This window comes from Excalfactoria chinensis, chromosome 7, assembly GCF_039878825.1.
Source record: "Excalfactoria chinensis isolate bCotChi1 chromosome 7, bCotChi1.hap2, whole genome shotgun sequence".
Taxonomy (NCBI): domain Eukaryota; kingdom Metazoa; phylum Chordata; class Aves; order Galliformes; family Phasianidae; genus Excalfactoria; species Excalfactoria chinensis.
Window position 1 is genome coordinate 15,940,478 of NC_092831.1, and position 26,139 is coordinate 15,966,616.

The 26,139-nt window shown below is 40.5% G+C and overlaps 1 protein-coding gene across 5 annotated transcripts in view; it reads right to left on the bottom strand.

The window, feature by feature from the left end:
* The window catches only part of COBLL1 (cordon-bleu WH2 repeat protein like 1), a 75,224-nt gene extending 53,963 nt beyond the window's left edge, over positions 1–21,261 (bottom strand). For 3 of the 5 annotated variants that reach the window (XR_011904337.1, XM_072342060.1, XM_072342059.1), the window contains exon 1: positions 20,806–21,124. Coding sequence is in view for 2 of the 5 variants with exons in the window: in XM_072342060.1 (XP_072198161.1) it covers positions 20,806–20,849 (44 nt within the window). In the remaining 3 variants the exon portion in view is untranslated. Of the gene's footprint in view, positions 1–20,369; positions 20,681–20,805; positions 21,125–21,161 lie in introns of those variants that run through there. The other 2 variants (XM_072342064.1, XM_072342063.1) reach the window with 2 other exon arrangements.
* Between the last annotated feature and the right edge of the window lie 4,878 nt (positions 21,262–26,139).

Below are 26,139 nucleotides of genomic sequence, written 5' to 3' on the forward strand. Positions count from 1 at the left end.
CAGAGGCAGATGGTGGTGGTATGGTGATACAGGCTGAACCTTTCCTCCAACATTCCGTTTCATGTTGTTGCCATGTGGCAGACGGCAGAAGAGGGGCAGTCTGACACAACAGCAAATGACTCAAAAGTGCAAATGAAACAATGGTGCAGAACTGAATTCCTTCATGCAGAAAAAACAGCACCCACTGATATTCACTTGCAATTGCTGAGTGTTTATGGAGACCCAGCAGTGGATGTGAGCACAGTAAGGCTGTGGGTGCTGCATTTCAGCAGTGGTGGCAGCAACAGTGAGTGACCTCTGCTAGCGCAGTTTCTTACAAGCACAACACACAGACTCTCATCCATCATGGGTAAAAGTGCACAGATAATGATGGTGACTATGTTGAAAAACAGTGTCCTGTAGCTGAGAATTTGCTCTAACAGATAGTGTTATGTATTTCCATGGGAACAACAGGCACACAGGAACTATTCCTTTCAGAGGGACCTACATAAGAAACCTACCTAGACAAGTGAGTTATAAGAAGGAACTGTCTTTCCCCACAACTGACTATGTACCTAAAGCATACCCACTGATAAAATATGGAACAGGAAAGACCACTTAACAAGCTCCCAAGTTATAGATGTGAAAGGATGCACTTTTTTTCCTTTCCTGCTCCGGTTTGATCTTTCCTTTCCAAAAACCAAAACAAGCACTGCGTGTTGATTTAATGCAGCAGATGAATGAATTGCCCAGAAATCCTCCTTCTATTCTTTCCCCTAGGTGAGTTCAGAAGGGACACATCGCTGCTGCCTTACATGAGACATGCCGGGAGCGCACTGTGCTCCCAGCTGGAGCGGGTCTGCAGCCAGCAGGACAGGCATTGCAGCAGTTCTACAATCCCTTCTCGTGGTGGATGAGCAGAAACTGGTTAGTTTCAGAGAAGCCATGACAGAAAAAGCCACAGGGTGGCACTGCAGGTAGGCTCTGTTTTGAAACGGTTTGTTTGTTTTTTTTCTTTTCCAAGCAAACTGGCACATATCTTATTCCATCTGTATGAAAGAATAAACCGATTTGTCAGGATTTTTTCATTATTTTGTTCAGCTATCCCTAGCACATAAGTCATATCTTAAAAGAGACAGTCTACTGCAAAGATATCATGGTATTTTATAAGCATATTAAATGGTCTTGAAGAGCATAGAATAAAAACAACGACATTCTAAAGACAATCTAAGAATTGGCAAGAATTTCTGATTTACCAGTTCATTATAAATAACTAACAAATTTGCACAAAGCACGTGCATTGTCATACAGGAGTTGTAATGTTCTCTTCATATTTTGTCTTTTAAATCAATATTGAGTTTGCAAAACTCTGTGATGAGTTCTCTCTCAAGCATCAGGTAGGACAGCATTATCTTCTCAGAAAGTGGATAAAAGTCTATGAAAAAAGGTCTTAACGCTGTATTCAGTACTGTCACTTCCTTTTAAGACACTTTTCTTCTCACATATAAAAGAATCAAAACCCACAAAATATAAGATGTAGAAGAGTAACACAAATCTGGACTTACAAGTCTATTTTTTTCTGCTGCGTTGTTTTCCTTCCCCAGTTTCAAACTTCTGCCATTTCAGTTAAAAGCCAAAACTGGCTGCTTACAAGGAAAGCTATTTCTGTTCACTTAGTGAATAAACCGATATTCAAAGGAGATCTGGAGGTCAGCCAGGATTGCAGTAGTTTCTTTCCATTTTTAAACAAAAGGCTTCTTCAAATTATAAACCTGATATTCCTGCAGGTTCAAAACTAACAGATAGAATAAGACCACGTACTATCATTCGAGTCACCTAAAGACCTAGACATTTTTAATTTCTCAGTTTTAGAGGATGAGCAGCAACAATTAGTACTGTCAGTGTTTCTAGTAATAATAAAAAGTTGTATTTTAGTGCAGTTACATCATCTCATGAACTAGAATGCATTTCATCTGCTGTCACATTTTCTTATCCCAGAGGGTAAGACTTCTGGAGATTAAAAAATAAAAATAAAACAGTTATTCCCTTGGGCAGAAACTGAATAGAGGACTGGTAAACATTTCAATTGCCAAGGAGCAATATGCCGTTCTTTCTGCTACAAGCTTGTTCCTCATACTTCTTAAACCATTCATATATGGGGATTCTACCACTGTTAGATAGCATGGCATTAATTCACTGGCACATAAATGTGTCAACATAGCAGAGACTTCAGTGGGACCTAAATCAAAATGATCCTCTGCCTTACCCAACACATTATGTGATAGTACTGATTTCCAAAGATATATAAACTTCATTGCAGCCCATTATTTACCCATTGTGATGACACATATACTGAAGCATTCTACATTTTGAAAAACAATCTCAGGACATGTGCCTAATAAATATTAAATTAGCAAGAGAGCTAACATGATAAAACATACTGTGTTCAGCACCAAAGCCTCAGTTCTAGGAATTGATAATTCTTGAAAATCAAGTATTTAACAGAGTTAGAACAAAAAACACATTCAAAGGAAAAAGTTTTTTGCTCATTGTTTTATCTGCTTGGGGTTGGAGAACATGGGTTTCTGATGAAGTGTCTGCCTACACAAAACAAGAAAAAAAATCAAGTGCTACAATTTTATCTCACAAAAATCAATTACTAAAGACAGGATTCAGCCACTCCTAGCACTGTCTCATCCACACTAGAAAAATATCTATGTTTTTATCTCTCAGCTATCCAAAGTTAAGAATACCTCATATGAATTTATTTATGCAGATGCCTAAGAATTTCCCCATGTCTCCAAATATTCTAGAACAAAAGAATTTATTCAAGAACAAAAATAATAAAATTCAAACGGCTGCATAGCTTTTGTCACTGTACCACAAAGCATCTATGTCTAACTCTTAACAAAGAACTGCCTTATCACACAGAACTTCACACTTTTCCTCAAAAGCGCAATCAGTACACAGCCCAAATTCGCATACAACCCACAGGAATTTAGATATATGAAAACACATTTTACAAAGCAAAACAAAACCCACACACAACTGTTCTCATCCAACACTGAGACGCGCTCTTGCATTCCCATGGAAAGTCAGCAGCAAGAAGAGCACAGCCACATATTCCTTTGAGGCCATGCACAACTGAAGCACTGGAAAACGAACAAGTTCTGGCCCCCATCACCAGTACAGATACACAGATCATGGGAACTCATTTTCTCTGGGTCTCTTGGCTACACAGCTGTGTGTGTCATTTGTTTTCAAAACCACAGATTACTGCAAGATTTTAAAAAGACAAAAATGTGTGTTACTATGTGTGGTATGTCTGACAGTTAAGTTAAAACATATCCAAGGCTACTGTTTCACTGAGTGGCGCAGGAGCACAAATTCTGCAAAATTAATAGTCACCTGTTTGAACTGTTTTTATTAATAGATCACTCTCAGGAAGAGTCCAAGAGCAGTGCAGCAGAAGCCCCACCACACGTTGACAATTTTATTTCTCTTCTTGATGACATATGACTATTGCTAACATTCTGCATTTTTCTAGGGTAAATAAATTTATTCTATCATCTACTCAAAACAGATGAATAACAGCAACAATTATGCAACAGATCAAGAAGTGATTTTCATTGCTGGATTTCTACTGTTGCCAGTTTTAAAATATAGCCTGCACACATAAAAACCTAGGGAGTGAATGTACATTAAAAAAACAGACGTAATCACGTAACTGCAATGATGAGAATACGTAAGTGGTTTTGTACTGGAAGTGATGGGACAGACAGAAATTACGTTTGTTAGACAAAGTTAATCTAGCATCGATTCAGATGAACAGACTGGGATCAGAAAAATAAACAGCAGCTTTTTTATCACTTCAGATATGTAGAGAGCCTCAAACAAGCTGTGGGAGTTTGCCAGGAGACACCTAAAATCGTGTCAAATTAAGGATTACGGTTCATAGACACAGAAGCAGATTATGATTCTCAACTGCTCTGTCTTCATCCCATCCTCTGAGTAAGGTTTATCACATTCTCACCATCTTCTTTATCCAAGGATCAGCAACAGGCTACCAAACCTCCAAACCTTACTGGATCCAACTCTTAATCACACTGTGAACTGCTAGACCATGCCTCTGAGCTGTTCAGTGCACACTGAACCTGGCTGGCTGAATCTATTTTCTAAAAAAAAATTAAAAAATAAAAAATTAAAGTAATTAATTAACATGGCTAAATATCTGTTCATAACACTCTTCATGCCAGTCCTCTACTTGTGTGTGTGTAGTCACATGCTTTCTCAAGCTCAACATCACATTTAAGCTCATAATACTATTTTCTGCCTGTTTGGAGATGTGGAACAACAGGGTTGTACAAGGATACATCTGTCACAGAAACACTGCAGTCCGTGCCAAACATTTTTTAGATTATACGTTTAAGAGCAATTCAGCAGCCTTTACAAATGTACAATTAGCTTTCTGTGGTCACATGTGGCTAATGAGGATACCAGGTGGCTGTCATAGGAGCGTAACGACATAAGCTTCTGAGAACATTATAAGGCAAACTTTACAGCTAGAACTAGCCATCATTTCTCAATCTTCTTGTTTTTCTGCCCAAGTTCAGCCCAGTCCAAGTCATATTCTTTTACTTTTTTTAAATTACAGAAAGAAGAAAGGAAACTGTCCCCACATGTTCATACTTGGGCAGATCTGCTGCAGAAATACTAGCTGAATATCCCCCCCATCCCATACTTCTTACACAAGTGAGCTAGAAGCAAAGGAGACCACAAACTGAGACTAAAAAAAAAACAGTCTTCCTACTCATCTTGAGCTTATGCGAAACTGCACACTACAGTCAATGATGGCTGTTACCAGAAATTCCTGAAGGAAAGAGCACATTGAACATACTGGTTTGTGTTTTTGAATTCTAGACACTTAGCTGTAGCAAGGTAAGTGCGTATTAACATTTAGTTAAATGTATAAAGGACTATTTCTATTGTTGGCAACTACCACCAGTGACAATATTTACAATGTTCCTACTTCAAAAAACAAAGATTAAGCTCTGAGAATGCCCCAACTCAGAATACTGAGCGAGCATGTGTAGAGGAATATGCATAGATATATGTAAATCATATCAACAAAACAAGCAGTATTTAGAATTAGGTTATTTCATCTGCAAAATTTACTTATACGTCACAAGCAAGATGGATTCATGGGCAGGTTAATTAATGGATAGGTTCTTTCAGCACAGCACAACACAATTCCTTTAATTCACCAATATTAAGACTCGCTATCATTTCATCTGGTCCTCTTATCAGAAGAGTTTAGGAATAATCTGAGCCATCAGCAAGGCAGTCAGGTCTTAAGATGTGCTGTGGAACTTGTTTATGATACTAGCCTAAAGTATATAAAATATAACACTCAGGACAATAGAAACTGAAACAAGCTGGCAGTCGTCCAAGGCAGACCAGAAGTTTCCAATACTCTGGAAGGAGTATGTACAAAACTCAGCTGCCAATGCATCAGGCTACAGATGTTGGTGCCCCATTGTATTTCACCATGTAGATATCTCTGAAAAATCTGAACATTTTATAGCTAAATTCCAGCCTGAACTCTCCCTTTTGGACGCCCAGGGGACATAAATCACCTTCCTGTTTTGGAAACCTCTTTTCAAATATGAAAGCACTACGTTTGAATCAGACATTACCAGTTCTTTTGTTTTGTTTTACAAAAAAAAACCTGTGACATACTACAACTTGAAGAGACAAACAAAATAGACCCCAGAGTTATCACCTTTATTTCACTGGATTTGATGTACATGACCTCAGTGACTGTGCCTCTTCTACTGTACAAGGTTAAAATAAAACTTTTGAGATTCACCATACACAAGCTGCATTCCAAATACCCATCCAGCATCCATTATCTTCTTGCTGCTGCATGTTTCGGGACAGGGATTTGCACTGCAAAAGCCATAAACTGTTATTTAATGCCAGAACAGGACACACAGCTTGAAAAAAAAAAAAAAAAAAAAAGAATGATTAACAAAAACTCATTTAATGCTCCATTCTACAAGAGATGAAAACGGTCTTTGTGGAACACACTGCTGGACTGGTACAATAATGGCTGCCATGCTCAAAAACAAAAAGCTTAAACAAAACAAAGTAAGATTATGAACAAAGAGCTGGGATCAAAATTTAAGACAAAACAAAACTGAAGAGAACATCCACTACAACTTTAAATGAGAAGAGTGACTTGAGAGACCAGGTACTAAAATAAATACAAAAACTTGAATCTATCAAAGACTTCTCTTCTCCCCCTCCCCCCCCGGGGAAAACAAAAATAATAAAAAAAATCACAGTATGTATCTTTTCCAACTCACTACCTGTGACACCATGTGCACACTGCAGCATAACTACATGGGCGCATGCAAAACCTACTGACTCATAATAGGACACATGATGTTCATGCACAGAGTACTAAATTTATCAGTGCTGTAGGACCATGAAATAACTTCTGCAAGTTTCCTTCACTATCTAGCAAATGATACCCATTGTCAGAGAAATTCCTGTCCTTAAAAACTTTCAAAACGTGATTGAATAAGATCCTGACCATCTTAATGCTTTTTGAGCCACAGCTGACATGAGGTGACCCCACGCAGCTCCCTCTAAACTAACTCCCTGACTCTGTAACGCTACGCTCATAAAGACACACTCTAACCCATGCCTTCTGCTATCCACAGCTCAGCTAACCTCTGATTAATTTCTTCCAAATAAAGGAGAAAACAATTTGCATTTGCTGAAAACAGAAAAAGACATTACAGCTAAATTCTTGAATCCTGAGTAAGTCTACTAATCTAGATCAGTGGTTGCAGCATTTTTTAATTTGTAGATTCCTAAAAAGGTCTTTCAATCAGCAGTGCAAATGCTAGCCTTGCAACCAATACAAACCAGCTGGAATAGGCTTGTCCTCTAGTTGTTTTGTAAAAGCCTATGGGCTACAAGCTGGTTTGGGAGCTGATGACATAACCACATGGCTGTAAGGAAGGTGATAATAAAATCATTCATTCTACTTTCAGCCTTTTCAGACAAGCAGCAATGCCTACTTATTAAGGGGGGTGGGCACATTTTATGAATGTTGGTTATTTGTTTACTGACTGATGTCCAAGTTCCCTGAAGCACAGACTTTCACCTTTCATACTTAAAGATTTCACCTAAATACCAGATTTTCACTGCAGCTAAGTGCAAATAAGGAATCAGAAGTTTGTGTTTTATTCAACAAACAAGTTTCAAAATTCCCAGAAGTGCTACGTAGGATGTATCATACTTACTACTACACTCCCCTGCCTATGAAGCAAAATCTGAAAAGCCACTTGAGCAATCCCTTGAACTTCCTACTATCTCAGTATTGCATGAACTACAGCAAGCATCCTTACACCAGGAGACCACTTGGAAACAAAAACTGGGGTTTATCAATCAGGACTATGAACAGCAAACATGAAATGCAAATATTCCACATTAAATGCAATTAGCCAAAACAGGTCAGATGCAAATGGCTCAGGCCAGGGTTAGCATACCTTCCATAAAATAAACGTGAACTTTTCCTAAGGACAAAGCTAACACTTCACGAGTGAAACTTGACCACTGTAATTAAAAGTCTTTCACAAAGCACCAGAGATGTGATAAAGAACATGCTCCTTTTGTGTTGTTTTTTTAATCTTTATTTATTTATATTACTATTACTAAGGCTCTTCACAAGTGAAAACGGAAGCTTGATTAGTAAAAGAATTCATCAGAATTTATCAGCTTCCAGTACTAAATTCCTGCTTGATTTAATTCCCAGGATATCAGTTATTTTTCTGTTAATTGTAAGGTCAGAGAGGACCCCATTTCAGCAGGAACTAAACAAACAGAAGACCGGATCTGTAATTGAAATGTGTTTCCTGGAGGAAAGGAGTAAATCAGTGCAGATAATGCACTACAGAAGACAGAAAAAAAAAAAAAAAAAAAAAAAAAAAAAAGGCAAAAAGTCATATGTTCCAAAACAATTTGTTCAAAAAAAATCTCACTAGAACATAAGTAGCTCTGCAAAATCAGTGCCCTATTAAGGACTTTACATGCTTACTAAGGTTTAAGTTACTAATCAAAAGCCATAGCTACTTTTTTGTGGATGAAGAGTTGTAACAGACGTGTGTAGACAACTGAAGTTACAAAACAACCTGCACAGCCACTTCTGTCTGTGCAAGTGCACACCTGAGTCAAGAACTCCAGAACACAACCTCATTCAATGGCCAGTTTAAGAAAATAATTCTGGTAGTAAAGAGGCATTCAGAGTACTGGAACAGTTCAAATAATTCTTACTGCTCTTGAAATCCACCAGTTACAAGGTCACATCCGTGGTATTTCATGGCATGTCTCCTGATACCAGGCTTCTGGCCTGTGGATGAGCATCATGTGTTTATATGAAAAGCAGGAATTTGAAATTTGGCTTTAATGAACACAGGGTATGACTACTAAAAACTGCATATATTTTCCAAAAATCACTGGTCTATCCTAAATTACTATGTATCCTCATTTGATCATTGAAACATTAAGGTTGGAAACGACCAGCAATATCATCTAGTCTAACCGCCAACCTATCACCACCATGTTCATTAAAACATCTCCCCATGCATCTCTTCTACCCTCTTATTGAAAACCTCCAAGGATGGTGAACTCACCACCTCCCTGGGTAGCTTGTTGCAATACTACAACACTCTCTGATTAGAAATTTTTCAAAATATTCAACATGAACCTCCCCTGGCACAACTTAAGGCCACTACCTCTTGTCCTGTTGTGGCTACCTGGGAAAAAGAGGCCAATCCTCACCTCACTACCTCCTCCCTTTAGGCAGCTGTGGAGGGCAACAAGGCCTCCCCTGAGCCTCCTCTTCTCAAGACTGACTAATCCTAGTTCCATCAGCTTCTCCTCCTAAGATGTGTTCCAAGTGGCTGACAAACACCAGTTAAAGACATCAAGACATTTAATAACTGACCAACAAACATTTTCAAATACATTAATTTCTAACCCCAGATAAGGCTGTCCCTCCACAAATTAGGCAGAAGTAACTGCACAAAAAAAGCCTCTTCTCTATACTCAGCCAATTCCAGATGACATGGCAGAGTAACACAACTGGAACTGGCAAAACTTAACAGGCACCAGGGACACAATCCACATCCCCTCTAGTAAACCACCCTTGGCCTGAATATGGGAAAGGAATTTTCTATTTCTATAATCTAAGGAGCCATAAAGAGATAAAAATAACCACTTTGTTTGTCCTATTGAATAGGGGATTAAAATAACTGGCAACATTTTAAGTCATGTACCAAAGGTGGATTCACCAGGTCACAACTGGAAAAGGAGAACTGCCAAGCCTTGATAAGCATGGCAATTACAATTCTTTTATACACAGAACCACTCCAAGGGAGAACAGCTTCCTTACACAGCAATAACAGCATATCCTTTGATTTATACAGTAGTCCTCCAGCAATACAACCAACATCCTGTTTTCATCTTAAAGTACAGCTGGGTAGGTTGCCTACAGGCTTCATTTATCAGAGTTCCTCTAACAAAGTTCATTCTCATTATAAGAAACAATACTATCCAGTTTAGCAAGCATTTCTTATCTTCCCAACTCTTCTAAAAATTCTGATGTGGTATCTACATTTATGTACTACATCAATCTAATATACTGAGAGTTTTAAAACAACGTGATTCACGATTACAAACTAAAGTAAAAATACTCCTCCCACCTGAGAAGTCATGTAAAAATACCCAAGAAAATTCAGAGGAAGAGGAGTTTTGGCTTTCAGAGGAAAGAACAGGAATACTGATTGAATGACCTAAGCTGTAAGATCTCATAAAGCCCTCCAAGCAAAGATTCCCAAGCTCTGAAATTACTTCTGTGAATCCTCCTGAAATTTAGAAGTTTTCTCTGAATAACAGAGAATCTCAGTAAAATGCCTAAAAAAAAATTAATATTTTTATTAGATACCTCTCTGACTACTTTAAACATTTAATAATTCTGTATCCTGTGTTACCACAAGTCAGAATTCTGTCATAAAATCACTTTTCCACACCACTACCCATGAAGGAACTAGCCAAGAAGCATTTTGTACATGATTTACACGCATACTCTGTGCCCATGCAGTAACTCATGAACATTCCACTTGCATGCTGTCACCTCTTAGAAATAGAACTATTGAGAGTGCTTAACTGTTAACCACTGCAATTGCTCAAAACGGTTTTAGAAGAAGTTTTTCACTTGTTGAATGTAATCCACAAAAATCTAATAAAATGAGGAATGTGTTTCTAATTATAGCTACTACTTTTTTTAAAACAAACAAACAAAAACTGATTTACACTCAAGGAAGGGATAAGCAGCATACCAGCAAAGCATAAGTGGAAGCATTAAGGCAATTACCTTTATCAATATACAGCAAGGTTCTCATTTAGAAAGTAATAACCCTGATTCAAGTGAACTAGAGAACTTGTCTTCACTAGTCAAAAAAGGGGCTGGTGTGGGAGTAAAGATGGAAGGACAGACAGAAGTACCACCAATATAGCAACAGCAGTAGAAATTTCAGTGTCCAGAAGGTGCGTAGATCTGAACATAACCTACATCACAGCTTCTGCTACTGTCCTTAATAGTGTAAGTTAGGCTGGGGACAAGCAGCAGGTAATTCATTTTGTAAGATACCTCTTAGATTTGTCTCAGTTCCCTCAAATTTACTACAGTGCATCAATGCTTCAAAATCTGAACAAAAGGAACATGAATCTCTTTTTAAGATGCTAAAAAATATCAGTATTAAGCTGAAAGTAAAGCTAATGGCAGCTATCTATGTAGATGACAGGAGAACAAGACACAAACAAGAGATGTAAATTCACCTGAAATCTCTGTTCACCCTCACTCTACAAACTAGAACTCTACGAGCCAGTGGCCTCAAACCTATTCACCTCTCCTCGCTGCCATGTTTTCATTCTCCCAATAACAAGGAATAAGTTTCAAACATCACTCAAAGACATCCGTAGAAACGGCTCTAGCTTCCTATCATGCAAGAGTTCCAGGCTGTTTCAGAAGAACAGCCAGATAGCCATTAGCCACACCTGAAGCAAAAACGATCACAATTTTTTGCATTTTTGTACACAGATTTGAGGTCACTTCCATACTGCAGCTAGCATAAGGAAGAAAGCCTCTCTTTATGGGCAGAACTTCAAAGCTTATCCTTCAAAAACATCATCAAATTAAAAAGAATATCCTGAGGTGAATGCAGGCAAGGGAGAAGGCCTGAGAGCAACAAAAATCTTGCCAATTTTAAAAAAAGACTTGTGTAATCATAAAAAGCTGGATGTCAACATCTAAGTGAAGAAAGACTTAAAGAATCTACAACTTATTACTCCACCAGCTCAAGAGCAGCAGTATATCTGCTCAGCTCAGAACAAGGCACAAACTTCTTTCCATCTAGATTGTCCATATAAGACACAGTTAAGGCATTCAACTATTATCAAAAGAGTAAGAAAAGTCCTTAGCCTGTGACAGATCTCTGAATCATAGAATCCTTAGAGTTGGAAGGAATACCTGAAGGCCATCTAGTTCAACTCCCCTGCAACAAACAAGGATCAATCAGTCTCTCCCATAAAGAGCCATTCCATTCAAATGTTTAACTCAAAACATTTGTCAATCACAGCCACAGATGAATGCAGTGAAGACGTGACCTACTGGCACACAGCGCCATTAGTTTAAGGATGTAATTCACATCTGCTGACATCTCATGTTACTGTCAGAAGGGTGGAGCTTAAAAACTGAATTTTTACAATTTCTGCTAAAGTTTTGACATGTTTCAGCTCTCCCTTCCTATCCTTAGTAAAGCAGCTCTGCAAACAAGCTGGAGCTCTTTCTACCACACTGGGCACTTATTCACATGATGCCACAGACTAAGGGCAACTCAGTGTACAACCAAGATGTGAATCTTGATCTGACAGGATGTGGGAAAGGCCTGTAACTATAAAGCTGTCCAAAACTCATTGGCTTTTATCATATTTTTACGTGACTGTTAAAAACTCATAAAATTATTTTTTCTAATCTTGAACCACTTGTTTACATATAAGAGAAAAATTCTTTGGATATTCAACTATTCTTCCTCTCTAAGACTGGTGCTGGCACCCACACTGTACATTTCTCAGTTAATTAGGGTAGGATTTTTGAAGGGTATTTCTATCTGAAGTTCTTCCAAGAAGCTCTGACAAGCATTTGTTTACAAATGCTGCTGCAAACAGGCTGAAGTCTCTCAATAGCAATCCAAAGCCTGAACCTCTTCTGAACTAAAAGATACCGGAAGGAACAGTAGCCATGTCCCACATCACCAAGTTTAAAATATCAAGCATATCCAACTTAAAGGGCAAATTAATCTATAACCAGCCCTTACAGCATGCCATCCTCTGCCAAATGCAGGATCAGAGCAGCAGGCTGGATTTTACCCACAAAAGTGAGGATATTAATAAGGGAGTTTAGAAATTTCAACACACTGTTCAAGCTGTGCCCACAGGGAGGGCAATCCACCCATCAGCAGTGACCACAATCTGACAATCAAAACATCTTCCCCCCCAAAAAAGCCATTTAGATGAAGTAATACTGGAAGTATTAGCTATTACCTCTTTTCTTCATATTACACAACTGTTACATAAAGCAGAACTTATTTTCATATTTCTTTTATAAGACTTTATAACTTCAGCTCCTGATTACATCCTATACAAGTAAATAAGCCCATAAAATGGTTATGATCTCCTCCGCTTACACTAGATTTTTACAGGCCTGCATTTCATTGTAACTATCAAAATACAAATAACCACCACCAACATGATTAGTCTTACAAGGTTAAATCAGTAACAGGATCATGACCAAGTTTCTCAAAGAAGTCCCACACTACAGTAAACACGCAAGACAAAAACGTGGTTTTTTTTTTTGTTTGCCCATTTATTCTTTTTGAATATGACCTCATGTCTTAAAGAAATGTTTGAAACAAGGAGAAAGAGAATGTATTTCGTCCCAAATGAAATTTCAAGCTTTAGTACTAAACATGTTATAATAATCACTAGCGTCCAAACTCCACATGCAAAAAGAAACTTGAAAGCAAATAGCTTTTTTTCTTGCTCTAGTGCTTCTGTTGATTCATACAAAAGAGTTTATGGTATTATTAACTAGACGAGGGCCACAATTACAGTCATACTTTAATTCTCTCAAGGCTGAGACCTAAAGACATTCCTGATTATCTTTTGAGACCACAGATGTCACACTAGTACAACATTATCATTCTCCCTGAAGAAGGGGCAGAGCTCCCATGCACATGCCATGAAATTGCTCAGGTTAACAAATGTTTGGTGGTGGCTTTTTGTTTTGTTTTTGTTTGTTTGTTTTGTAAAGTCCATCCATGGTCAACACACATATAACAAACTGGCTGGTTGGCACTGCATAGGATGAAGTCACAGCATGTACATCATATATCATTATTTCCAAACATTCTCCATTCTACAAAAAAAGCAAACAAAAACAACAACAAAGCACCTTGCAAATCCATTGGCTCACAGGCTCTATGTATTGGAACTACTGAACCCAGGAAAACTTTTCTGCTAGTAAAAGCAGGGATGGAAGAAAGAAAAGAAAAATAACAAGAAAACCATCGTATAAGCAGTATCTTAAAGAACACCACCAGGACAAAGAAGAAAACAAACAACAATTTATTTGTCTGAATATTTCTAAAAGTAGCAAGATTAAGTCATTTCATATTGCGAAGGTTTCATATAACTTTCACAGTTCGTTGTACTTCCCTCCTCTCCCTTTATTCATTTGAAATTTATAGATGAAGTGGCATTACAGCAGTGTATTTTGGGAGGAAGACTGGAAAGTTTGTAAGCGTTTGGGCAGCAGAAATATGAGAATACTCAAAAAAAGATGCTTAGATTCACGACAGATTCCAGCAGTTCAGACAATGATGTCAGATCCTTATTACTGTTCCAAAATACGCTGCTTCAGATTCTCTACATCTCCCTTGCCATTGACAATCAGCTTTGAAAGACTGCTTTTAGAGCACTGATTTTCCACCTTGCTTTTCTATGGAAGCAAACAAGCATTACCTCATCTGTTGAGACTTATCCCCACTATACCTAGGTGGAGGCAAGCAGAGGAGGTATGAATATTCTTCTTCAGTGTAGAGCAAAAAAAACAAAAGTTATTTTAATTACCAAATCCTCTGATTACTGTACATATCATTTGGAAGAAAATAAAAACCAAACAAGAAAAAAGAAGACAAAGATACACCTCCCAAGTCGAAAAGGCTTTCAACACTTGTCACAAGACCTTGTAATCAGATAGCTCAGCAGATTATAGTCTACCTACACTATAGCATCCAACTGCTTTGCCCTCTAGTTTGGCAGCAAACATGGGACTATGTTCTACAAAGGTCAAAAGCAATGAAAAGATAGTTAAACACCTGGCAACATACCAAATGACAAGAACTCAACTTACCATGCTGTATTTTTCCCTACTGTACTTCTAATCATCTCATTACCTGCACATTGAAAATATCTGTGCATCAATAACTTGCAAGCAAGCATGTGTCACCCTTTTGGAACAAGCCCTCTGAGGATAGCATATCATATGAACCAAAGCAGGTAACAGCCCCAAGACCACAGTACAACATCCCTATACAGCTCAATCAGAGCTCTGCAGCAGATCGTAACCTGAGGATGAAGAACAGCACGCTGCCATGCTTGGAGAGGTCTGGGTAAAGGACACGATCAAACTGGTGATAACCCGATATGGGTATTTAACTACACAGCCTTTTGGGAAGAGTTGAAAGAGATGCTGAAGCCTTCCAATAAGAAAGATGCATAAAAATTAGCTGCTATGCAGCATGCAGCCACATACAAAGCTTCAGTCCTTGGAAGATGATGTATCCAAAGGTATGAAATGAAAGCAGGTAAAATTCCCAAGAGAAGAATTAATGCCCAAGAAATCAAAGCAAATTAAAGGAAAAAGAGTTTTAAAGCCAATACAGAGAAATTCTTTTTAGGGATATGAATGTGAAAAGGGACTTGATTCTGAAGACAAATGCACAAGTTTCTAATTATTTTATTTTGAAATAGAGTGTTCTTTGGAACTAAGACATTATCACTTCATAGGACAGACGCAGGGCAAAGAACAAAATATAAGATCACCAGTACTTGAGAAAAAGTCAAGCTCACACACAGGAATTATTGACGTTATTTGGCAAGCTGGAGAGGCTCACTTAGATATATTTAAAGTGTATAAATGTTTACATACATAAATTTATACAAAATCAAATTACATCGTCTAAACCAAGTGGTTGTACTTCCAGAACAGAGGTAAATAACATTCAAATAAGCATGCAGAAAGAATTGTTAAGGTACATCTAGAAAATACACCTTGGAAGCTATTTCTCCAATTTACATCTTTGATGAATTAACAATCCTGACAACAAAAATGATGCTTTCTCACAGAAAAAGCTCATGCCTCGCTAAAAATATCTGTGTGTTCTATTTTCTTTAACCAAAAACGGTAATCCTGACAGCTCCAGTTTTGCAGAACAGCTGATGAATTCCCAAGCTCCCCAGGGAGACGTTTCATTCACAGGTTAGGGACCCATCCTTTACCCACCCTCATCTTTTTGATCATTTACAGCCACCAAAAATGCACAAAACTGCAAGTGCCCTTTCTGAACTTGGCAAGCAAATGAAAAACAAATCCAGGAACTCTTAGTTTGGTAAAGACTTCTATGGGATTGCACTCCTGATGCAGAAAAAATATTTCCTTAACTGTGAAAAAAATAAAATGCACATTTCTACATGTATCTATCACCATACAAATTTTCAGTTAGAATGCAACCACTTAAACTCCAGGTAGTAAAAGTTCACTCTCGTACAAAGAGTCGCACTTTTAAATGTTAGACCTTACTTAGGAGAGAATTCAAGTGAAACCTCGAATTTTTAATTGCCTGTTACAAGTCTAAACAGTGTTGTTTTTTCCCCTCCAGAGCTCCCCATTGTCGCATGCTGCACAGTTTCCTTTTCATTGTGCTAACGCTGGGCACAGCCACAGAACTCTACAGGAGTCTAGGGGAAAACATCTCAGCTTCTTGTCATCCTCAAATGCCTTGACGTCAACTCACTGAGTCGCAGAGCTCAGCAGCTGCTGAAAGAGCAGCCCTTTCTCAAGCAGCCTGCAGCTGTGTGAGTATGAAGCCAAAGCAGCAGGTCAGCTGCTGGGGAGCTAGGGAGAGCCAGGTGAAAAGGAAGAAAAGACCTGTTTTAACTTGCAAACAGCCATGAAAAAGAATGCTCTGCATTCCTTGCTCTCTTAATGGAGTGGATACAACTCACACTGGCTTGTAAATTTCAAGGAAAAAGAAAATATATATATATGGTAACTATTTAGCTGAGCAGGCGCTATCCAAGAGCTGCTTGGATAAATTGGTATCTGCCACTCCCCAGCATACACAACAGTAGCAGCTGGAAGCGACAGCAGCCACACTGTAACGTCCACACTGAGAAAACTTCCACAGTACAGTCAAAAAACAGAAGCGGTACTGGGCTTCATGAAGGGAGGCCTATTTAGATGTTACTAGATTAGAGCAGAAACTGCGAGTCTGAAACATTCCTGGTGAGTCAATTTACCTGTCAGATGATGGGATGGCTATAAAGGTCTCCTCTGGGATCTAAACTTTTGGACCCTTACAATGGGCTCTTTTCTTCCTCCACCCAATACAGATGCTACTACTCAAAATACAGTGATCTTCAGGCTTAGATGAACACTGTAGTCTCTTATAAAGTTAACAAAAGCATCCAGTAACAACAGAAAAGAAGAACTGCACATAAGATAACATCGAAACAAACCCACATTCTAGTCCAAAACACTTTTTTTCTCACATGCCTTTCAACCATCACTAGTAACTAGCTCTCCCTTTTCTGGAGGTAGCATCATGCAGGACAAAGCTTTGAAATAGTTGCTGATTTCTCTTTTGTATACTACCCTCCCACACGTCTTTTCACTCTAGCATCCACATTCCTTAGCTCCCTCATGTTTCCTTGATCTCATTCCCACAGCAACACACTCCAACAGAGAATGTAACTGCTCAATACTCGGCTATGACTTCAGACTCGACGTATGAATATCCAAACCAGCCACTGAATACAAGATTCAGTTCAAGGCACTACTGCATCAAGCAGCTTTTCAGTGTTGTCTTGACTAAGGCAGACACATTAAAATGAACAACAAGATCACCCTGAGGAGCGTTCCATATACATTCCAAATTCAGATGGCAAACTACACCCTGGAACGAGGAACATTCAAGTGGCTCCTGTCTGGGATCCACCCACAAAGTGGTTAACTCCCTGCTTTAAACACTTAGCAAACGCTACAGGCACAAGTTCTCAAAGTTCTTTCCATTTTGGTATCTTTTTTAAAGAACAAGAAAAAATGAGCTATTTATCCTGAACTCCTGAATGTAGAGTAGATTTAAGATCAGATGGCCCCACTGCACCCAGGCCAACCTACACTCTGATTCTAGAGTGCTACAGCAAGCACAACAGTTTATCCTCGAGTTTCTATACATGATAAAGTAGAACACAGATCATTAGCAACAGCTAATTCATTGGAAGCAGAAAATGCATTTTCAGGCCTAACCCACACTTTACCTAACGGGAAACTTGCATTCTCCACTTTCTCCTCCAACCTGCTTCTGTAGTGTGCCAGCTGACCATCTGCCCTGCCATCAGCACTGCACTCTCACACCATAGAGGATCTTCATTTGTACTGCACTAAATCTGTGGCCAGGCTGCGAACTGGCTCAGCTGACAAGTTGAAAGGGGAAGAGCTCAAACCAGCATTTTAAGCTTGATGCCAGACATTTTTCAACACTGAACCACAGCTGATGTCTCTGGAGATCTGTAATCTGATTGAAATTATTTGATAAAAAGAACTCAACAGTTGTACTGAGACAAAGTCACACAACAGATAAGTTAAATTTCTTGTTCGTTCTGAAAACACCCACCTCTATTTCTCAAAGGCAGCTCTAAGCAAGTGAAAAGATTTCTGTCTTGCTCCTCTTATTAAGTTCAGTACGCTCACCAGGCCAAGCTGCCAGGGAGCAGAGCGTGATGACACACCAAGGAGGTTCCTGCAGCACCCCAGCACCGCCCCATTCTGCACTGACCCCACTGCCTTCAGTCCTGGGGAAAAGCTGTAGCCCCCAGCCGTGTTCTCATGAGACATGGAAATAAAGAGACAAAGTTTTTTATTGCTTTGCTAAGGCAGAACAGAAGCTGCTGTTCTGAAAGTAAGCATACATATGATTAAAGGGAACAAATTAAATCATAAAATTATCATAAACCGATTAGAACTGAATTAAAAAGCATACCTCAATGTCACTCTGATATCTGAATGGAAATAAATCTTTAGTTTACTGAAATCCAAGTTTGCTCCAGTAGTTTAACAGCGTATTTATTGGCAATACTTCACACAGTAAAAGCCTTGTCAAGTAGTCAAATCCCCTTGTTAACCTAAAAATTTATTTACACCAGCAGTTCAGCACTGCTCTCTTGTGACAGTAGGAAAACTGTGGTCAAAATGCTGGATACCACCCACGGTCAATTTTTATTTTTTTTTATTAAGTATTAAAACACACATTTTCCTATCATCCTGTAGCGCAGTGAACACACAAAGCCAATTCAGCTCTGAACAGGAGCGCTCTGTGTCACTGGCCTGGCAGGAGTACATGCTCCTCAGACATGAGACAAGATGGATGAGTTATAGAAGTATTAAAAGTATGTCCGGCCAAGCTTCTTTTACCAGAAGAAACTCTGTGGCATGTCCAGCCAGTTACTGGGCATGGCCTCTATTCACCATACTTTAAAAAAAAAAAAAAAAAAAAAAAAAAAAAAAAAAAAAAAAAAAAAAAAGAAGCAAAGCTATAAACCTTTACTGATTTATCTTACACTTTGAGAACAACAGAATAAGAACATTCCATACAGACCAGACACAACATAACATAGAGGACAAAGTTATACAGAAATTGCAAGGCTAACTAACTAGTGACATGTGAAAACCCACATAACAGCGTGGCTTACATCTACCCCTCCTGGCAGTATGCATAAGAGCCTTATCAAGCTCTACAGTTACCACAGATTACACCTCCCAGCTTCAAAGGGGCTTTAAGAACATATTTGCTGGTAACAGATTCCAGTTGTGTTTTACCAACCTTCCCCACCTGGTCAGGCAGGATAGGAGTCACAGCGCCATACCACAGTGCTCAGCAATGCGTTTAAACAATGCTGCTATTTCAAAAACACAATGTTCCCTCTAATCTCACCCAGTGGAGAGGACTACAGCACTGCTGCCTGCTCTAACACAAGTCAGCGGGATCCTTGTCATTAACTGGAAGGGGGCTGCTGGGACACACAGATTTTTATTTTTCCCCCTCAAATTCAGCATTTGGATGAGCAAAGGAGGAGACTATCTTCAGGAAGTAATTAAGACTGGCAAGGTGGGACTCTTGTTGTAACAAGTAAGGAATAATAAGTTGATTTTCCAAGCACTAACTTGCATGGGAACAGCTGATAAAAGACCTGAAAATATATCTGCAGGGCTAATGAAAACTAGCATCGCTGTTAGCTACAAAACGGAGATGTGGATGCTGACGGGTGCCTGAAGCACGTGAAGGGAACACACACCCCTCCTGACTTGGGGAGGCTGAGCAGCAGTACAGCTCAGCCGGCAGCACTAGGGCAGGCTGCAGGCCTATGGGATCTGCTGATGTGGCCTTCGCTTGTTTCTGTGTTCCAGCCTCAAGGAGAACAGAGGACCTTGAAGGCACACTGGTTTAGTGCCTTCCTAACCTGTTATCATGTTCCGTTCCTGTACATTCAGTTCTTTCAACTGAACCCACGTACCTAAGTCTTAGAAACGCAGTAATTATCTTTGCTACAACTATACCCTCTGCATCGCCTAGAGCTGTCAGTTTCACTTCTGCGTGGCCATGCATTACCATAGGATTGCCACAAGGACCAAGCTGAAGAAGCACCTTATTAGCTCTCCACCTTCACTCCACCACCCATCATCCACACCGATCTGATCACTGCTTCAAGCACCACCAGCTCTATCAGCTTACCACGCACCCTGTTAGACAACTTCTGCATCTAACACGAAAGCTCCCAGAATGTCTCTGAGCTAAAACACAAACGCCCTAAAGCCAGTTGCAGGACACCTACCAGCCCTGCCACGGGATGAGCGCTTCCCACACCCGAGCCCTCCTGCCGCCCCCCGCTACCTCCCCGCAGACACGCCGCGCTTTTACCTTTCAGGCTCTCAGCGCACGCAGTTACCGAAGCGCTACGCTGCGCCGTGCCCCGCTCCCCCACGCCACCACCGCTTCTGCGCCGACAGCGGAGGTTGCAAGAAGGAGCCGTCCCGAGGAGCCGCTCCCCGCTCCGCAATGCCGCCGGGCAGGTGCTCCGCGGACGGCGGGAACGCCCTGGGCGAGGCACGAGGGCTCTCGGCGCTGACCGTACCGCCGGCCCGCAGCCCGCTCCCGGCTCAGACGGCGCCCGAGTGCCGTCGAGGAACGGAGGGCCGCGCGCCGTGCCCCTTCCCGCCCCGCCGGCAGCCGTTTAACGGTCGCCGCTCCATCTGCCGGAGCGCGTGGAAGGAGCTCGCGCCGCTGGGAGCCGCATCGCGCGCCCTCCGCGCTCCCCGTTCCGCCCCCCCCGCTCCGCGCGAAGCGCCGCGCTTACCCGGAGGACGGCGGGACGGCCGGCTGCGGAGGTCGCCCGGCCATGCCTGCGGCGGGGACCCGCCTCACCTGCGCGGGGTGGGCTGCGGAAGGCGGCCCCGCTCCGCCGCGCTCCCGAACGCGGGCATTCCCCGCCGCTCAGAGCGCGGCCATCGGGCTGCCTGTGCCGGGGCTGCCGCTCGCCAAACCACTCCTCGAGCGGAGAGGGAGGGAATGAAAAAGGTAAAAAAAGGAAAAAAAAGCAACAACAACTTGGCGGCGAGAAACTTGAAGCGCGGAACCCCCGCCCGCCCGCGCACACACAGAGGCTCCCTGTTCCCGGCCCGGCTCCTCCCTCCGCGGCCCGCCTCCACCCACCGGCTCCAGCCCGACGCCCGCCCGGTGCGGGACGCGCTCTCCCGGCCGCGGCTGTCAGGGCCCGCGGGGGCAGGGCCGCTCCTCTCGGCTGGAATTTTCCTCTCCCCGAGCGAACCGTCCCGGCCGCCGCCTCGGGTTCAGCCCTTCCCCATTCCTGCCAGCAGGGCGCGGGGCGAAGCGCCTCCAGGTACGGACGGCCCGCGGCAGCCTGGCTGTGAGCGCCGCCAGCTGTGCCGGTGTCACTCCGGGTGAGCAGGAGGTGCCGGCACAGATAACACACAGCTTTTCAGATAACACACAGCTTTTCAGACGGGTAGTATTTCGGCCGCTGCTAAGAACAAGCAGAAAAACAGCCAGTAACTGTTTATATATATATGTTTATTTATTTATTTATTTATTTATTTTCTCTGTGGGGGAAGAGTTAGAGTGGCATTGAGGTATAACTGCTCTTTTTATCAGTAGTTCTACAACTAAATATTGGGGAAAACTACTGTAGTAGCCCATTTGATGTGAATACAGTGCATGATATATGCACTGTTTAGTATGATACGGTCATCCCTCTCTGCTCTGCCCTGGTGAGGCCACATCTGGAGTGCTCTATCCAGTACTGGGCTCCTCAGTGCCAAGAAAAATGGGGAACTGCTGCAGGGAGTCCAGCAGCAGGGCACAAAGATCATAAAAGGCCTGGAGCATCTTCTGTATGAGGAAAGGCTGAGGCATCTGTGACCATTTAACTTGGTGAAGACTGGGAGGAGGGAATCTTATCAATGCTTACAAATATCTATTGGGAGGGACTCAAGTGGATGGAGCCGGGCTCTTTTCAGTGGTGCGCAGCAACAGATCAAGGGTCAAGTTCCATAAAACATGCAGAAGAACTTTACTGTGACCGTTATAGAGCACTGGAACAGGCTGCTCAGACATGTTGTGAAGTCTCCTTCACTAGAGTTACTCAGAACTTGCCCAGACACTTTTCTGCCCAACCTACTGTAAAGAACCTGCTTTAGAAGGGAGGTTTAACTCAATATCTCTGGAGGTCCTTTCCAACCCCTATGATTGCACGATTCCACAATTCTACGATAGTTACAAAGTCCGCCTTCTCCCTGTACACCCTTCTCACTTACACTGTGCTTCACCAATAAGATTTTGCTTTTTTTTTTTTTTTTTTTTTTCCTCAATAAGATTAAATAACCCTCAAGCTTTGACAAATGCAGAGGTTGATCACAGCCTGAATAACCACATGCCATTATCAGGCACGCCCCATAAGCCTGCCTCAGTTTCAAAACCCAAAAAAGCACTGATGAGTCAAGGTGGATTTTCCATGGCTTTCAGAGTTCGACAAACTGATCAGAAGAATCTGAAGAACAGTCCCAGAGAAGACCTTAAGTACATCTCTGATCCTTCTTGTCTTTTGGCAGTCCACTCTTTTCTCAAATTGTTTAACCACTTTCCAGACTCGGATGAAGGCTGAAAAGTAATCCCTTTGGATGCTGACAGTAAGGGTGGGTGACTTTTTATTGTTCAGAGCATAGCCTTAAAGTATGTTTAAGTGATCCCATCTTCTAAATGCTCAAACGTCCACATCACAAAGGTGTGAGATGATTTGACACTATAGTGCTGCTATTTGAACTGAAGACCATCATATCTGATTATACATTATTTAAAGTAATTATGTATACTGGTGTGATGCTGTTATCTCTTCTAGTACACTTTGCTGGACCAGAAGCTGATAAGAAACTGCTCTACCATCCTCTTTAACATCTCATTTGAAAATAACCACATACTACACAGCCTACTTCTCTGGGCAAGTACTTATCCAGAATAAAGATTGCAGTTAACTGAATAGCTCACATGGGCTAATAACAGAAACTCAACAAAAACAGGGAGAAACGTGACCATCAATATAAGGAAAATAAACTAAAACAAAATTGCTGCCAATAAAGCAATTCTGTCAGTAATGCTAATCTCATTTCAGGGGAGAGGTTATGCTTTTCTTATGCTAACACTTCCCTTGTTCAAACCTCAGTTGTCAACTAAGCAAGCCTGAAATGCTGATCACTAGGAACACCACAGGCAATAAACTCAAGCACAGGCAGGCTGTGTTCTACAGTAACAGTTTTATGGTGACTAGACTTAAAACAGTCACTTTTCTGAGATACTGGACATAATTCTTGTCCTAGGGATTTTCAAAACCAAAATCAGGACTGATACGGCACACAGAAAACAACAGAAAATCAGTTCTGTGTTCGTGTTTCTAAAGATGCTGATGAGCCAAAATCTATTCTTTATTTTTTATAATATACACAAATTTGGCCTGAACTCAAACCATTGCTCACACAAAGCACATGTAACTCTCATACACAATAGACAGAAGACTGCAACAAGGGATACCAAATAACTGGGCTATTAATGCACTATATGTCTCCCCAGTTGAATATTTTAAAGGAATAAAAGAACATTTGAAGAAAAATTTCGTGTTTCTTTCAAGCTAATCTGAGAAGATAACATTGTAGAGGTTAACAATGTGGCAGGCTATTAATTGCACAGTTGCAATAATGTTATCCTTTGTCTATGCGTTGAGGTAAAACAATCATTTAGCTGGAAGCATTAATCCACATGGCAAGGCGCCAATCACTGTACCCAGTGCATGTACTTGGTGCCATTGTATACTTCAACACAAATGTTTGCAGAGTTGTACCTATTTCTGATTACTGTTAGCATAACCTTCAACTAGTGAGAACTGTTCATTCCAATGGCTGTTTGAAGAACTTCTACCACAAGTAAGGACATGGAGTTCCAGGAAACTACTAAGTATGGGTTTTTCATACAAGATAAATTACTGAAAACAAAGTCCTGCCTGTTCAGAAAAAGTGGTAATATCCCATGGCATTTTTGTAACAGCTGGTGGTTGTCCTAGATGTCTTGGGGAAAGCTTCCTTGCCTCCATCCATGTGGTGGCTGCTATCCCCTGTTCAAGAGGTTGCCAGAAATGCGGAATACAAATATTTTGGGATGAAAGGTGCCATAATATACTGTGTAATTTTCAAACAGGTATGTCCATTGTTGCTCATGGCAGAAGTTACTGAAAGTGCTAAACAGACCACAGAAGTCATGCAATGTTTCCCCTGCTGTAAAGGTCTGCTTGCAAGGTCTGCTTTAATTTATTCATAATAGCAGCATATTACAGGCACTGTGTGATTTAATTTAATTAATTTTAAATTGAATGTGCATTTACTGCAGTTCTGTAGTTAAAAAAACTACACTGTACCATATAGTCGTCATTTTGCATAATATTGTGCAATACAGGTGTGGAATAAAGTAGAATTGAAGTGTTTTCCTTGTGAAATTAATTTTATGATGCATAATTAAATAAGTTACAAAGCTGGGCAGTTCTATTCTGCTGTTGTTCCAGACATGATAAAATCATTTTTTTTCCGTGACAGTATAACAATAAATCAAGAAGTTATTCTATGACTCGCTTTTGTTTAAATGAAGCCAAATCTGCATGTAATTCTCTTTTTACAGAACAGGCAATCAGTTTGCATCGCATCCTGTTGAACAACAGTTGCCTTTTCAGTGTTTGCATTCCAGCATGTGGGTGAGGTTTTAGGGAGCATGCACACACATGCATACAGCCACTGAACGTATTGCTGTAGGCACAGGGACAGGTTTTTGTGCCCACCTTCATTCTGGAATACTATACGCACCTGATCTATAAATATGCAACAGTGTAACAAAAATTTTGGTAACATCATTTTTTTTTCTAAGGAGTTCTGAAAGCATTTCTAAACATCAGTTTCTTACTACCATTGAGAAGTTAAAACCATTACATCTATTTCTCATATTAAATAACTTCAATGCCTGGAGATTAAGCAATTTGCCAGAATCCCATCTAGTTAACAAGCACAACTCGGAATGGCATCTCCCTGGGCATATCTTATGCTTTTAAGGACACAAAAAATTGATTTTAAAATGAATGGGCTCAAAGGTTGCATCAGAGATTCACCAAGCAAGTCACCGACGTGTACTTTTGTAAAGACATCATATATAGTACGCTGATGGATTTCTATCCACTTTATGGTATGACTACTTATATTATTTTTTTAAGTGCAATAGAACATGTAAAGGATTTAACTCCAGTTAAACAAGAAAAACAGTGATGATATTTCAAGTTAGAACTGTGTGTCCACATGACTCAAGGTAACATTAAAATTACCCCATAGCTGGATTTGTGAAGGGGCCTTGCTTTCCACTGCAGTTCAATTACAGTAACCAAAGTGTAACTGCTAACCTCGACAAGATTACACAGGTAGTATAATTTAGTCTTTGTTATTAATGTTATATTTCAGTAATTTATATTTGCAATATCTATGCTGGCCATCTACACAAAGACAGATTTCACCCTCAGAAGGAAACAGATCATTTTATTCTAAATTGTGTGCAATGCCATTGCCTGCATACGCTGGCCTGACAGATGAACATGTCTAACACTAACTACAAAAAAGCAGCCCACATACTGTCAGGTAAGTCACTTTGGCTTTTTATAGTGAGTTATAATAGTAAACGCAGGATCAAATCCACAAAATTTTCCTTTTTCTTCAATACACTCCAAAATATCTTTTGCTCCTCTAAGTGTACATTACAATCGTTTACTTTCTTAGAGACACATTGCTCTGTTGAAGCATATTTAAGATTAACACACTTTACCACAATGCATTCCCATTGCTACCATTATGGTTTCACTCCGCTACTATTTTATTTTTGCAGTTTGCACTGGATCATGGAAGCAACATACAAGGACAGAAGTAGTATGCTGCCCAAATCTTCCTCTCAGTACTCCAGCTACGTCAGTTAGAGCTGGCCTGGGTAATTCTGCAGGCCTCATGCCTTGTGGACAGCCTCTGCTGTCACACATTTTAGTATCTACTGCATACATTTTAGTAGAATCCAGTGCTCTACTTTTTGATGCCTTTGAAGCTAC